Below are 15,011 nucleotides of genomic sequence, written 5' to 3' on the forward strand. Positions count from 1 at the left end.
CCTTCAGACCTGCTAAATTGTGGTGACACTTTTCGCCATAATATCAGGGTAGCCCCCAATTTAGGGTAATCTAAACTTCTGTAAAATGAAACTTAAAATCACAAACTTCTAACAGTGTGGGACTAACCACACCACTGAAAGACTGGATGTTAAAAAAATTTACCTTTTTGAGTACCTGAAGTAGCTCTCTCTAAGATATACTGGTGGTGTATTTCACCACAGGACTGGTATGCGACTTTCAGGATTAAGTTAAGTATTTGGAATAGCACACTTATTGTTAGTGACTGTTGTATGCGGCGCACAGTGTTCAGAGTAGGCAAATCGAAGGCTTGTGAATGTTCTGTCTGGCCATCCCCCTTCTTTCCTCCTCTGAAGACCCATGTAAGGTCGAACAAAGGGAAAATAGTTCTGCTGCAACCCTGTCATGGAAAGAACCAGCAGGTTGAGAAACTGAATCAAGTGAACCTATTCACCATAATGGAAACAAGCGCACTGAGAATCCAGGTGTTGGTTTCTCAGTGTGCAATGTCAAAATACCAGCAGTGTCTAGCAGAGTAAAAGGGCAGGAACAATGGGGAAAAAGCAGATTCCCTACCCCTCAGATAGAATAAAAGTATAGGGCATCCACCGTTGTTCTTAAGTACGTCCAAGGAAATGTGGAACCATACTCTTAGATGGTAAGCACTACAATGAATAGGGTATGTCACAAGCATTCTTGGGCTTCTGTTGGACAAGGAGAGTTGAAGGTTGGAGGCAGTGGTTAGGATTTTGGACAGTACAGCAGCGAACAGTGGTAAATAACCCGATTTAATGCCTTACTAAAGAGAAATGCACTTCAACACATGGGAGGGCTTTGTTGCATCTCCCAGAAGAGTATCAAACTAAATAAGTCTAGTTAAAGACAAAAAACATTGCTAACTCCTTGCTTAAGTCTGCTTTGTAGACTGCTGATAGAACAAGCAGGCAGCTGTAGAGCAAGCAGGCAGCTTCCAACAGGCACAGTCCTGAAGTCGTGGGTGATTGTTTATCAGGGTGAAGGCCAGAGGTCAATTCTAACATCAGTGGCATGCCTCTGACTGGAAATCACCTCTTCAGCCCAGAGGTAGATAAGACTTGTGCTTGGAAGGGGGGAGGTAACCGGGTTACACGTCTGGAGAACTTTGGAATCCCTCCAGATAGGAGAAGAAAGGGGAGATGGGTTTCTAGCATAGAAGCAAAACAAATTTTTAATGGCAGAGCGAAACTGGGGGGTGGAAACTACAGAGAATCTGCCCACAGTTCCTTGGAGTGAATTGCTTGCAGCCCCCCTTGCCCCTTTTCTGCATTCTTAAACAGCTGAAAGTACATTACCACAGATTTTATAAGACATGGCTGTTGTATAGCCTTTGTGGGGGGAAAAAAAGCCCCCAGAAAGCATGGGTTCAAAAAGGAACAATTTCCGTTCTTGCAAGGGGAGATCAGAGCTGCCGCTGAAAGGTGCTGCAGAAGTGGTTCCTCAAGGAATGAAATGGATGTGTACTCCTTTCACTTTCTAGTCCCAATACAAGACGTAACTATGTAATCCATACTTGACCAAAGATTTGTAAACAGATACATTAAAATGCAACAATCGTGCAAGATGTTATTGCATTATTGGAGATGAGACCATGTGGCTGCAGTGGACTGCAAGGATGCATACTTCACATTCCCATTCACTCTGCACACATACAGTAACTAACATTTGTGATGACGGTGAGAATATTATCATTTCAAAATACTGCTGTTTGAAGTAATATTGAAATCAAAGTACTGTTTAGCGAAGTCTGAACCAAGAGTCTTCACAAAAGCACTGGTGCTAGTATCAGCACACCTAAGGAGACACACCATGCATGTCTACCCCTACCTACTCGATCGGCTGGTAATTGTCCGCCATTGTCAACAAAAATCTCACAAATGTGATGTCACTTTTATACAAACTAAAATTCACTGTAAATTGGGGAAATAGTCTCACATCCCAGACTCAAACCTTTTCTTTGGGTAGTCCTAACCACAGCAATGGCCTACTCAACTGTAGAAAGTGTCCATGCAATAATTGTCCAGCTTTGCCTTTACCACACATCACAAGCTGTGACCATGAGAACAGTCATGATACTATTGGGAACGACTGCATTTTGCGTTTGCCTCATTTTATACGCACAACTACACATGAGGTCAGTTAATAAGTGGTTAAGCAACCAATCATCACAGTCTGAAGTTAGGAAGATCTAGTGTTTGTAACAACCAGGGTCAGCAAGTAAATGGGTGGGTGGAATGCAGCCGACATGCTAAACGGAGAGACTGTTTGCAGCATCCATTCCTCAAGCCATCATAACTACAGACGTCTGTGGACTTTTTTTCTCCCCATTTTCTATTTTGGGGCTTGCAAGCCAAATCAGATCGTCACAAGCATCAAATGCTCTTTTTTTAATGACTGCCTATGCTCCTGCCTGTATCCTAATCATAAATGGACTGGCACTTTTTCCATACAACTGGTTGCCTTAGCAAAACACTCAGCCTCCAACTCAGTGAAATGGTTGATACTGACTCAAATAAGTTTAACAGTTTCAAATCCAACTCAGCAGTCTAGTATAGTCCTACCAAATATTGTTTGGGTACTTTTATATCATTAAATGTATTCACACTAAGACTAGTCTCATTCCCTACTGTCTTTGTATCAGATTTGGTATTGCTTCCACTAAGCAAAAAGTCTTAGCAGCAGTTTAAATGTGAAAAGTACCTTTAGGGGCCAACAAGCAAATCCTTGGTTCATCCTTCCAGCTCCCCCAGCAACTGTAAATGCAAAGCATTTGTCAGATGGACCACAGGGATTTACAAACCAGTATTTTTTTTCCTAGAGGTATAGAAAGACAATCAGAATTGCATGCTTCTGTGTGTATGCAATGGAGCCCCATTAACATGTTAGAAAGTATACTAATGAGCATACATTTGTGTAAATTAGATCATTTTTTTGACAGCAAATCAAATACTTAACCTGAGGTACCAGCATTGTCTTGCAGTGCATGTCTACATTAGAGAATGTAAACTTTCCTAGTTATCATGAAGGAACGTTTCAGTTCTATTAAAGACGCGGGGGCAAGTATTATGCCTTTCTCTTCCTTTAATTTCCACTCAGCAGTCTTAATAAACAACATTGACATGTCAAAACTACAAAGCCCAAAAGTCCAAAGTCTTAGCTGCAGTGAAAAAAGAGACAACCGTAGAGAAATAGTCCCATAAATGTAGTCATCTAGGACCACTCTTCCTCTTTTTTCAAGTGTGTTGTTGGAATCCGGTGCCTTTCAAAAATCCTGTTTTTGGTCTGATCCTGAGAAAAAGAAACAAAACCAGATGTATATCCAAATCAAACTTGTAACCAGACATCATGAATACTTGCATACGATCATAATAGACAGGAAGCGAAGAGAAAAACCAAAATCATGTCATGCATTGCATACAGTAACACAATAGAACATCAAACTGTATATACTTAGCGTCAAGGTGAAATGTCAAGTGTTGGGAAGGTGAACGCATAGAGAAAGTTCAGAAGGGATAATCCTCACCTCTGTTTCCTTAATAGATTTGGAACTTTCCATCATGATAACTAGGACATTTTACATTATATGTCAGGATCGGATTATGCTAGTTTTAAGCTGATTGACAACAAGAGCAGCCATGCTGGGAATTGGTTTGAAATAGAAAGTTTTAAAGGTCAATTCCGATGACCAATCAACTGCTCTGAGGATGTCTTCTAACTTACATCCCAGAGAAAAACCTTTGATGCCAAGATGCCCCTAGTTGCTTGAGTGCCAAAAGAGGACGTGGCAATCCCTGATTCCTGGAGAACTCATCAAATCCAACAGGTGATGGTAGAAGACGACCCCGGTTTAAAGGGTTTCTTGAGAGAGATGAACAATTGAGCTGTCCCCGCTGGGCAATATTCTTTGGTCATATTTGCTTTCAAACAGTGGACCACACAAATTAGGGTGGTCAGGGAAAAAGGGAGAATGGGCCACTTTGTTGTTGGATTTGGTTTGTCTTCTGATAATGAAAAAAACATACAAGCTGTGGGAGCCAAAGCCCGAACGTCTGACACTCTTTTGCAAGAGATTAAACATAATAACATAGCCAAATTACCAGACATTTCTTTCTGTGAGAGGTACAGATGGTCTTTCCTGGACTGAAGCGATTGTAAGACTGCATTAACGTCCCAGAGTGTGAAGTATCGCAGCTCTTGAGGAATTGATAAGTAAATGCCACCAAGAAGACACCAAACAGGTGTTCTCCCATTGGGACATCATGAAGAGGGACATGGCCTGCAGAAATGGTGGCTCTACATGCATTTATAGTACCATAAGCCAACCCTTTGTCTGCAAACTCGGAAAGGAAATTGACCACCTGAACTACATATGTCACCAAGGGACCCAAATCCTGTCACTAACACCAACAAAACCATCTATGCCAGGCAGAGCCATGTTGCTTAACTGGCTAATAATAGACTCATGTTCTGAAAGGCCTGGGACTTCCCAGCGACCCCTGTAATCCTCCACACCATCAAGATGAGGTTGCCTCCCTGCACCAGCCAGTGTGAGTTACCGTGCAGGTCCCTCAGCTTACAAGGGGGATGTCAGATTGGAGAAGCCATAGAAAGTTCCAGAAGAACTGGAAACAAGACTTGAGATCTTCAGAGCGGTGTCACCAGGATCACCTCAGCTTTCTGCCACCTGACCAGGGTCGACAGTCTTACTATCATTGAAAAAGTTGCAAAGGCATAACTCTGAAATTGGGACCATCCTGAAGAAAGGCATCGGGCACCTCCGCCAGTGAATCCGGTGGGCAGCTGAAAAATCTGGGTAGTTTGTGGTTGAGCGGGACACAAACCGGTCCACTTGACAAGGGCTCCACCGAGTCATGATCTAATGCAAAAAAGATCTCGATCCAACTGCCAGTTACTGTAGTCCCTTAGATGACGATTGCCAATCCTTAATCTAATTCAGACTACCGGGAACGTATTCTGCCATCACCGGGTTGTGTTGAAGGTAATAAGCGTAAAAATCCTTGGCGATATCCGTCAGACCTTTGGGTTCCCCAGATGGTTGATATCTTACCGCAGAGACGTCATCTTCAGAAGGTTGGGGCACAACCCTTTGTTGGCAGCTAGGCTACAAATGGCAAAGGAGCCTTCCAGGAGTTCCAAGCAGTTGATATGGAGAGATTGTTCTTGTTCAGAACACTGACCACCTGTGGTAATATCTCCGCAGCGAGTGCCCCATCCCTGCTGACTGGCATCGGACTGTATAACTAGATCCGGGGTGAACCCGAAAATGGCTCTGCGATTCCAGGCATGCATGTGGTAGAGTCACCAATAGAGCTCTGTGCGAGCGTCTGGGCAGAGGGAGATCTCTTGTGCTTAGATTAGGCACCGTCTGAGTTGTAGAGCCTTTAGGCGTTGGAGTCCCTGATAGTGTAGGGCCCCAGGAAATATTGCCTGAATGGAAGACAATAGGAGGCCTACTATCCTGGCTTATCCTCTCTACAGTTTTCCACAGCTCCCTGCAAATCAACACCGTTTTCTGCTGTGGAAGATGAAGAGATTGCTGTATTCTGTTTATCTTGAACCCCGAAAGAGCATTTTTTGGCCTGGGGTAAACGTTGACTTTTGACAGTTCAGAAGGAAACCCAGGTCTTGTAGGAGGGTTTTGGTCACCTGCAGTTTTGAAGGAGGGATTCCCTGTTTGGTGCATTAGAAGAATAGCGTCTAAATAGACGAGTCCAACTCCCCTGGCCGCAGCCATTCCATTACCGGTCTCATCACCTTGGTGAAACACCAAGGTGCCAAAGACAGTCCGAAGGGAAGGCAAGTGAATTTGTAAATTTGACCACCCCATTCGGCCTGGGGGAATAGTCTGTGAGGCGGAAAGATGGGCACTGTAAGATAGGCATCCTTTAGATCGAGTCTCACTGACCAGTCGTTGGGCAGGAGGTGTTCTTCGATGTGGTGAATACCCTCCATCTTGAAATGTCGATACACTACTGTTGAAGCCTTGAAGTTGATAATAGGATGAAAGACCTTGTCCTTTTTCTCAACTAAGAAAATATTGCTTACAAAACCTCTCGGGTGGAGCGTCGAACAGGCAATTTTTCCTTTCCTGAGGAGCTCGGCCACCTTCTGATCCACCACCTGTGAATCTACTCTTGAAAACACCATACGTCGTGGGTAAGCCTGTTAGATTGGAGTCCTGTAGAGTTCTATGTGAAAACACTGAATGGTTTGGAAGATCCAAGGGTCCCCTGTGATAGATGTCCACTTTACCTACCCCGTAAGGGAAAAAAAAGATGTATAACTTACCAGAGATACCTCCCGTTGTGTTGCTTGCACCACAAAATTGTCCTCGGCTGCCATGTTCTTCGGCACGTCATTGTGATTAGTAGAAAGCTCAAACACTTCTGATCTTGCCACAGCATGGACCTTAGTCTGTGGTCTTTGGGGAATTTGTGAGAGAATGACTCTTTTCTCCCCCCCCCCTGATTTCCCCCTCCCCACCTCTTCTGGCCCTGGCAAAAATTTGTTAGTTGAAAACCTTTTTAATAGATTGCCGTGCCTTTTCCAGAAAGGAGACGGTATTTAAGAAGCAGATAAGCTCCTTTAGAAAGGGATCCCCAAAGAGACCGCCTTTTGCGAGGGTACCCGCCTCCTTAGTGGCTAGTTTGCCCAGCTTGGGCTCAGTTTTAATCAATAGAGAGCGTCTCCTCTCTGTGGAGAGGGCACAGTTTGCATTGCCCAGGAAACACAAGGCATGCTGGGCCCATCCTGAAAGGACTGCGGGGTCATTGAGATTGCCCGTCTCAATGACGATCCTCCGCTGTAGGAAGCTGGCCTGGTGTGTGGTGGGTATTGAAGGTACTTACACCTTATTCCAGGTATCCTGTCTTAGTGAAGTGTAGGCAGTGTCTAGAAGCCAGGCTCCCTAGAAGTAGCTGTGGATGAGCAGCCAAGGCTTAACTAGAAGACATGCAAAGCTCATGCAGTATGACTGTAGACACACAGCACTTACACATATGAAAGAAAACACTCAGTTGTACAAATAATAAAGGCACTTTATTTTTGCTCACAGAATACCACAAAATACTATATTGGCAACCCCTCCAGTAGGAGGCAAGTAATACACTAAATATATACACTAGTAAACAGCAACAGACATAGAAAAGGTTAGAAAACAGTGTAAATACAGTTAGTGACCCTAGGGGCAGCCCAAACCATACACTAAAAAAAATGGAATGCAAATACAGGACCCCCACCTAGGTAAGTGGAATGTGTAGAGGGGAGCTTGGGGTACTAGAAAACCACAGAGGTAAATAACACAGTACTCCTCCCCCACCCCGTAACAAGGAATTTCCCCAAACCACCCAAAAGGAAGGAAAAGAAGACACCCAGACAAGACTGCAATAAACCCGCTGTGGATTCCTGGAGAGAAAGACCTGTGGAGAGAGGGGGACCAGGTCCAACAGTCACAGTGGAATCCAGGAGTAGTAGGAGCTTCCACCCACCCCGCTGTACTTGCAGGAGTTGGTCGACAATAAAGATCAGATCAGCACTGCAGCCCTAGCTGAAGAGTTCCTGAAGGATGCAGAAGATGTCCTTCACTGGAATGAAGATTGCGGACTGGCGTTGGTGCAGGAATTCCACCAACAAGCCTTGGCAAAGGCAAACTCTCAGTGGAAAAGTGGTGCTGCTGTCGACCAGCAATGCCAGCATGGACTAAACCCAGGAGGGGGAAGTAAGTGGGGATCCTTAGCAACACTGAGAGACCACAGGAGCGGAGGCAGCACCCACAGGACGGGGACACAAGACATTGAAGGAGCACCACACAGCACTACAGAAAGGGATCCTACGCTGCAGGAGAATCACACAGAGAAAAGGCACTTATCGGGCTGCTGAGCAGCAAAGAAAGTGCTGTTCTGGATGACTACATTTATGTGACTATATCTCTATGGTTGTTTCTTTTTTCACTGCAGCAAAGACTTTTGGGCTTTGCAGTTTTGTCATGTAAATATTATTTATTAAGGCTGCTGAGTGGAAATTAAAGCACGAGCGGCATAATCGGAGCATCCGGTCCTGACACAGAATTTTATTCCATCTTCACAAGGCCTGTTTATTGCATTTTGTCACTGTGCAGGATTAATCCTTTGTCTTCTGGTTATGTTTATCGTTGTACATAACTACACTTGAAAGGACAGCATGGCATAAACCATACATGCAGATCTGCAGAGTAATGTGCAATTGTCAAAGTAGTGCTGTGGCCTCATGCTATGTGTCGGCTCATGATTCATAGCTTTTCCACAAATGTAACAATTTTACACTGGTGCCAGCGTCAGGCAGGATATAACACTATCAAGTACAATATAACATTGTATAGCTTGTACATAAATGTGAAACTCCTTTCACTACTGACTCAAATTTTTAATGCTTACACTGTATTTTCTCATGTGTATTGTGATTCAACCATGTTTTGTTCTACTCCAATCTCTCCAGCTGTGGATGTGAGTATGCAGTGTTCACAGGACATCCTTCGCATGCTTCTTTCCCTCCAACCAGTTTTGCAGGACGCTATTCAGAAAAAACGAACAGTCAGATCTTGGGGTGTACAAGGCCCACTCACGTGGCAGCAGTTTCACAAAATGGCTGGCCGAGGCACTTATGGTAAACTACATTACGTTATTCTGCTCTACTCTTAACTACGGTAGTTCATTTTACCATGTCTATGCTATGTCTATGCTATGTCTACTTCAGTTAAATAATTTTGGGAATCAGCCTTTTTATTGTATCATTACTCCATGAGAAGCATTAAACTGCTGCAGCTCAAACTTCATTATGGCTTTACAAGTGATTTTCTTCGATGTCATGTCCATGGTTTTGCTGCATAATGGAAGTTTTAGCTTCTTTTGGAAACTTTTAAAGTTCAGATTTATTAGTACTTTAGTAACAATATTGTGGTGAGTGCTTCTGTCGTTCAGCTGCACTAGTCTTGGCTAAACTGAATTAACGTTTTGAGAATTCCAACATTCCCTTGACTGCATACTAGGAGTAGTGTAACATTGAGCCAAGGAGTATATTACATGCATGTAAGAAGTCTTTTGAGAGAAGTAACAAGTATGATGTAAGTTTCCTGGCGGCAGAGTGATCAGGCTTTGCTAGATTAATACCGGCAAAGTCAGTCTGATCAAGACAGTACTACTGCCTTAAAATATATGGTTACATTCACCTAGATAAAGTGGGGGGTCCTCAGAAGTCAAAAGGTTGGAAACCACTGACCTAGGTGAAAGCACTGCTTTATTCATGCTTAAATCAGGCACCTAAATGTCAGTTTGCTTGTGTCCGATGCAATGAAAATGAAGCATGACTGCATTTATAATTGTTTCAGTTGAATGTTAAACAATGGAATTTTGTGCTTTAGGAACTGATGAATCCCCAGAGCCACTACCAATTCCTACGTTTTTGCTGGGATATGATCATGATTTTTTGGTACTTTCACCATTTGCTTTGCCATACTGGGAGAGGCTAATGCTAGAGCCATATGGATCTCAGCGAGACATTGCCTACGTTGTTGTTTGTCCTGAGAATGAGGCACTGCTAAATGGAGCAAAAAGCTTCTTTAGGGATCTTACAGCAGTATATGAGGTATGCATATTTGAATTATGATATATTTTTTGTGTATCTGCTGAAATTAAATTTGTGATATAAAAATGTCTGTGGAAGCTGCGAAGACTTTGATTTAACCCAGATTTAAGAGTCCTTAAATTTCTTAAGGAAATAAATGACCTTTATACTAGAGAGCGCTAGCTGGGTTAACTAGTACTTATGAAGCTGCCAGTGGGTGAATTGTAAAAGGTCTGCAGAACCTTTACAACATTTAATAGTCTGACAACTGCATTATTTTGTAGGAGGCCTCCTGCAAATGGCTTTCATGTGCTTGTTTTGTCTTTTAATTTCTGATCAAAGATGGCTTCTTTAGGTCTTACGTACAGGCAGATAAAACTGTCAATCGAACGAGTGGACTTTGGCCCGGATTAATTGGCTGTAAGTCATTTGCTTGCTGCTGGTTTAATGTCTTTCCATCCTTTTCTTGTTTGTCCCACTCTTGGTGTCAAGCTTTCTTGCCATTCTTCTCATTGGAGGAGTTGTATCCTTCCACTGCTTACATTCAGGGAACTACTGGTTCGTAGCATGTGTGGCTGTAGATCTACATGCTCTGCATATTCCTGCAATCTAGTAATGATCGCGAACGTTGTCAAGTTTTTCTTTAAAGAAGTCTTTTGAGTGAAGTAGTATAGTGACGACTCCTTTAGCTGGTAATGCAAATGGGCACTGTCTGCATTGTTAGCTAGTAATTTTTCTGCCATCTGGTTCGGATGTGTACGATCAGGCTTGGAGTTTGGCACCCAGTAGCGCCTTTCACCACTCCTTTTCAACTATCCATCTACCGTTGCTTTGATGCAATCTTAAAGCATTCCTGTTTCTTTGCTGCAGATTTTCATCCTACCCTTGTGTAAACTTCAACACCTTCACCTGGGCGAGTCCTCCAACCCTTTCAACCGGGTACAACATCCTGATCAACAGTCCGTGGTCAGTGATGGGAAGGATGCCTTTCCAGTACTGCCCCCAGTGTCATGCAAACTTCCCCTGGACTGACCACAATCAGGTCTGTAATCTCAGCTTCTCCCCAAAGTATGATAAGACCACCTCAGCACCGAAAGGGCCACGGTGTTGAAGCGGACAACCACACCGAAAACACCTTCACTCCGTGCCGAAAACCCACTGGATGCCGAAGATACCATTGACCGCAAGCGCCTAAGAATTGAAGATCCCAGTCTCCAGCATAGACAGGAGGAGGTTGACGCTCGGCAAAAAAGGCATTTTAAACACATGCAGACAGAAAAAAATTACTACGAAGCCTTGCTGCAGCCACAGTACACTTTGCCGCAGAAGCTGTCCTTCCAGGAGCAAATTGCCCTGAAATCCACACATCCTCCAAGACACGAAAGACAAAATGACAAGGCGCCTCATCCCTGCTCACCCTCCTTGACGACCACCTCCATCCTTGCGGCCATCACCATACATGCCACCTACTCTAGCTTCACCAGAAAGATCACAACGCTCTTCAGATGAGGGAAGAGAACACAGCCCATTGTGGCCAAAGCCAAGAGCATCCCGAACGCCACAATGTGCTTCATTCTCTGACACCAGCTTCCTGGGAACTGACGGAATGGACAATGTTTCGTTTCGTCCTCAGTGGCACTCAAAATTCCCACCTCACCAACCAACATCTGGTGTTTTGTGAGAAAGTAGCCTCTTTCTAGCATGGTTACCCCTACTTTTGGCCTGTTTGTGAGTGTGTGTGTGTGTGTGTGTGTGTGTGTGTGTTTTTTTTTTTTTTTACTGTCACTGGGATCCTGCTAGCCAGGACCCCATTGCTCATAGATAAAAACCTATATGTCAGTGTGCTTTGCCTGTCTCACTGGGATCCTGGTAGGCAGGACCCCAGTGCTCATAGTTTGTGGCCTAATGTGTGTGTTAGTAGTGGTTGACTGTGTCACTGAGGCCCTGCTAACCAGAACCTCAGTGCTTATGCTCTCTCTGCTTTTAAATTTGTCACTATAGGCTAGTGACTTCATTTACCAATTTCAGTTGGTACACTGGACCCCCCCCCCTCCCCCCCCTGTAAGTCCCTAGTATATGGTACCTAGGTACCCAGGCCATTGGGGTTCCACGAGATCCATATGGGCTACAGCATTTCTTTTGCCACCCATAAGGAGCTCAGACAAACCCTTCCACAGGCCTGCCATTGCAGCCTGTGTGAAATAACACACACACGTTATTTCACAGCCATTTTCACTGCACTTAACTTATGTCACCTATGTCTGACCTTCACTTGCTGAAGGTTAGGTGCAAAGTTAATTAGTGTGAGGGCACCCTTGCACTAGCAAAGGTGCCCCCACATAGTTCAGGGCCATTTCCCTGGACTTTGTTAGTGCGGGGATGCCATTACATGCGTGCACAACATATAGGTTAATACCTATATGTAGCTTCACAATGGTAACTCCGAATATGGCCATGTAACATGTCTAAGATCATGGCTCTGAGTGACCAGTGCCAGCAGGTGATATCAGAGACCCCTCCTGATAAGGTAGCCAATCCCCCTCTCAGGGCTATTTAGGGTCTCTCCCGTGGGTTCTCTTCAGATTCTGCTTGCAAGTTTCCCTCAGGAATCCTCTGCAACTACATCATCCTCGGATCACCTGCAGCTTGCTCCAGGAACCACTGTAACAGCAACAAAGTATCCACAAGGGATACTTTTCCTCTGCAACTTCAGCTCCAGCCAGCAACTGCAACAGTGTCTACGGTGTGCACGCCCTCAGGACTCCGTCTTCATCCTGCACCAGAAGGACCAAAGAAATCTCCCGTGGGGTGACGGAGTCACTCCCCTGCTCCAGCAGGCACCTTCTACAACGACCGGTACCTTTGGACTCCTCTCACAGCGACGAGCGTGCTCCTAAGGACACAGAGGTTGGACCCCATTGACATAGACTGTCCTGAGGTCTTGTTGACACAATTTGAAGGAGGTAAGACCTTGCCGTCCCTGAGAGCGATGGTACCCCTGTGTACTGCGTCGTCTTCACCTTCCTGAGGCCTCTGTGCACAATTTGCAAAATTCCTTCGTGCACAGTCTGGTCCAGGTCCCCAGCACTCAATCCTGCAACGCTCAGCTCAGAGTTGTTCTCCGGCGAAGTGGGACCTTCCTTTTGTTGTGCTGCACCAACCGCATTTTGCACCTCCTTTGTCCCCATGTCCTGGGACTCACATGGGTGCTGTCTGGCATCCTGAGGGCTCTCTAAAGTGCTGAGACCCCCCCTCTACCTCCCCACACGGAGTTGAGGACCCCAGGTCCCTCCTGGGTCCAGCCAGTGCCATTCATCACCTGTTGAACCTATTTTGGAGATGTTGAACGCTCAACAGTGCCGCCTCCGTGTCCAGGAAGGGTACAAGTTGCATTATTTCTCAAGCCCTCCCTCACCTCTCTGGTATGTTAAAGAGGAAACTGTTCTTCTGAAAGGCTTTGGACATTTCCCCTCCATCCAAAGGCGGTCACCAAGGACATGACTACCAGCAGACCTCACAAGCCTGCTCTTCCTTCTCCTAATCCACCTTCACCTCCTCCACTCCCCTCACTTTCTCATTCACCTGCCTCGCCTACAGCAGGAGATCTGACCCCTCAGTGTTCCCCTGCTGATATAGTGGAAGGTTTGGGTGGAATACAGCAGGACCCAGATCCATGGGACACATGTGACTCTGATCCCATGTTAAATACTGACCCAGACGTGTACCCCACACGACCCTCCCCACTAGAGGATAGTACATCCTATCAGCAGGTAGTAGCTTGGGCAGCTGCCTTCCATAATGTTGAGCTACACGCAACCCTTATAGCCACACATATAGATATCCAGCTTCTCCCCAAGCTCCCTGGCATACTTCAGCACAATTGTTAAAAAACTTGTCTGCTCTAGGGTTACCAACCCTAGAGTAGACCAGAAATAGAACTCTGCTCCCTGTGCCCTGCGATACATCGGAACCCAGGTCCTTACAGACTCTGTAGTGGGCACCACTGCACAGAAACTGCCCAGTTTCCTTCAGACAAGGAGAGTAAAAAGCTGGATACTGCAGGCAAAAGGTTGGCTGCGCAGGCAACCCAATCATTGGCGTAACGCCTATTCATAGGCCTTGCTAGTCAGATACTAACAGGTTCACTGAGATGAGATGGAGGAACTCCTCCAATTTCTCCCAGATGAGCACCATAAATGAGGGCAGCAGATTGTTGGACAGGGACAAACAGTCACAAATAACTCCATCCGCTGTGCCCTAAATGCTGTAGACACAGCTGCACACTGTATTCACACTAGTGTTTTAATAAGGAGGTGTTAGGAAAGGGTCATCTTTCCAGCATAGTTATCTCCACTTTTTGGCTGATGTCAGTGTTTAGACTGTAGTTCACTGAGATCCTGCTAACCAGGACCCCAGTAACTGCTCTCTCCTCTAAATTTGGTTGCTGGTAAAATTCTTAGACCCACAATTGGCATACTGGTGCACCTATGTAAGTCCCTAGTATATGATACTTAGGTACCCAGGGCACTGGTACATCCGGTGTACTCCATTGGCTGCAGCAATATATTGTGCTACCTATGGGAGCCGATGCAAATGGTCTTCAGGTCCCTCCATTGCAGCCTGTCTGAAGTGATGCATGCACCCCTTTCACCACAGATAGATATAAAGCTTGCATTATATTCAGGTCACTGTACTCTGTGTCACTCCTCAGGTAGGCCCTTCAGCCCTAGGGCAGTGTGCATGTTCCTAAGTGTGAGGATACCCTTGCATGAGCAGGGTACCCCTACAAACCTCAGACTCCATTACCTGGGCTTTCTATGTTTGGGGAAGCCATCTTATGGTATGTAGTGGACACTGCTCAACATGCGTAGTCCAATTACATACTGGCTTTTCCGACCCTGGGCATGTTGGAATCATGCATCTACATCGATTCCAGTGCCAGTTGCGTGATTCACTGTACTCTGGGTGTTCCTTAGAGGATGCCCCATTTCTGTCTGCAGCCTTATCGGCTCTGACTGCCAGCTCATGCTGCTGCTGACCCCAGACACTGTTCTGCTCTCCTGCTGATGAGCCTAGCTCAGGCAGAGGAAGGCAGAACAAAGGATTTCCTGCAAGGAAGTTGTGACCACCTCCCCCTGTATTAGGTGTTTAAGGGCTGGGGCGGGGTGGCCTCTGAGTGCCACAAGACTGCTTTGAAGGGTACATTTGGTGCCCTCTTAGCATAATCCAGTTTGCACCAGTTAAAGAACTACTGGTTCCCGCTCTGGTGCAAAACCGCTCAAAGGACAGGGGATTAATCACCCCTCTGTCCAGCTACCCCCTAGGGAGGTGCACAGAG

General features: G+C 45.4%; 1 protein-coding gene across 1 annotated transcript in view; it reads left to right on the plus strand.

Annotated features, from left to right (window-relative positions):
* Positions 1-15,011, plus strand: part of MED13 (mediator complex subunit 13) — an 865,231-nt gene that overhangs the window by 399,869 nt on the left and 450,351 nt on the right. Inside the window, exons 17-18 of the mRNA XM_069226440.1 lie at positions 8,549-8,716; positions 9,471-9,694. Of these exons, the coding sequence (XP_069082541.1) occupies positions 8,549-8,716; positions 9,471-9,694 (392 nt within the window). The remainder of the gene's footprint in view (positions 1-8,548; positions 8,717-9,470; positions 9,695-15,011) is intronic.

The sequence above is a fragment of the Pleurodeles waltl genome, chromosome 3_1, assembly GCF_031143425.1.
Source record: "Pleurodeles waltl isolate 20211129_DDA chromosome 3_1, aPleWal1.hap1.20221129, whole genome shotgun sequence".
Taxonomy (NCBI): Eukaryota; Metazoa; Chordata; class Amphibia; order Caudata; family Salamandridae; genus Pleurodeles; species Pleurodeles waltl.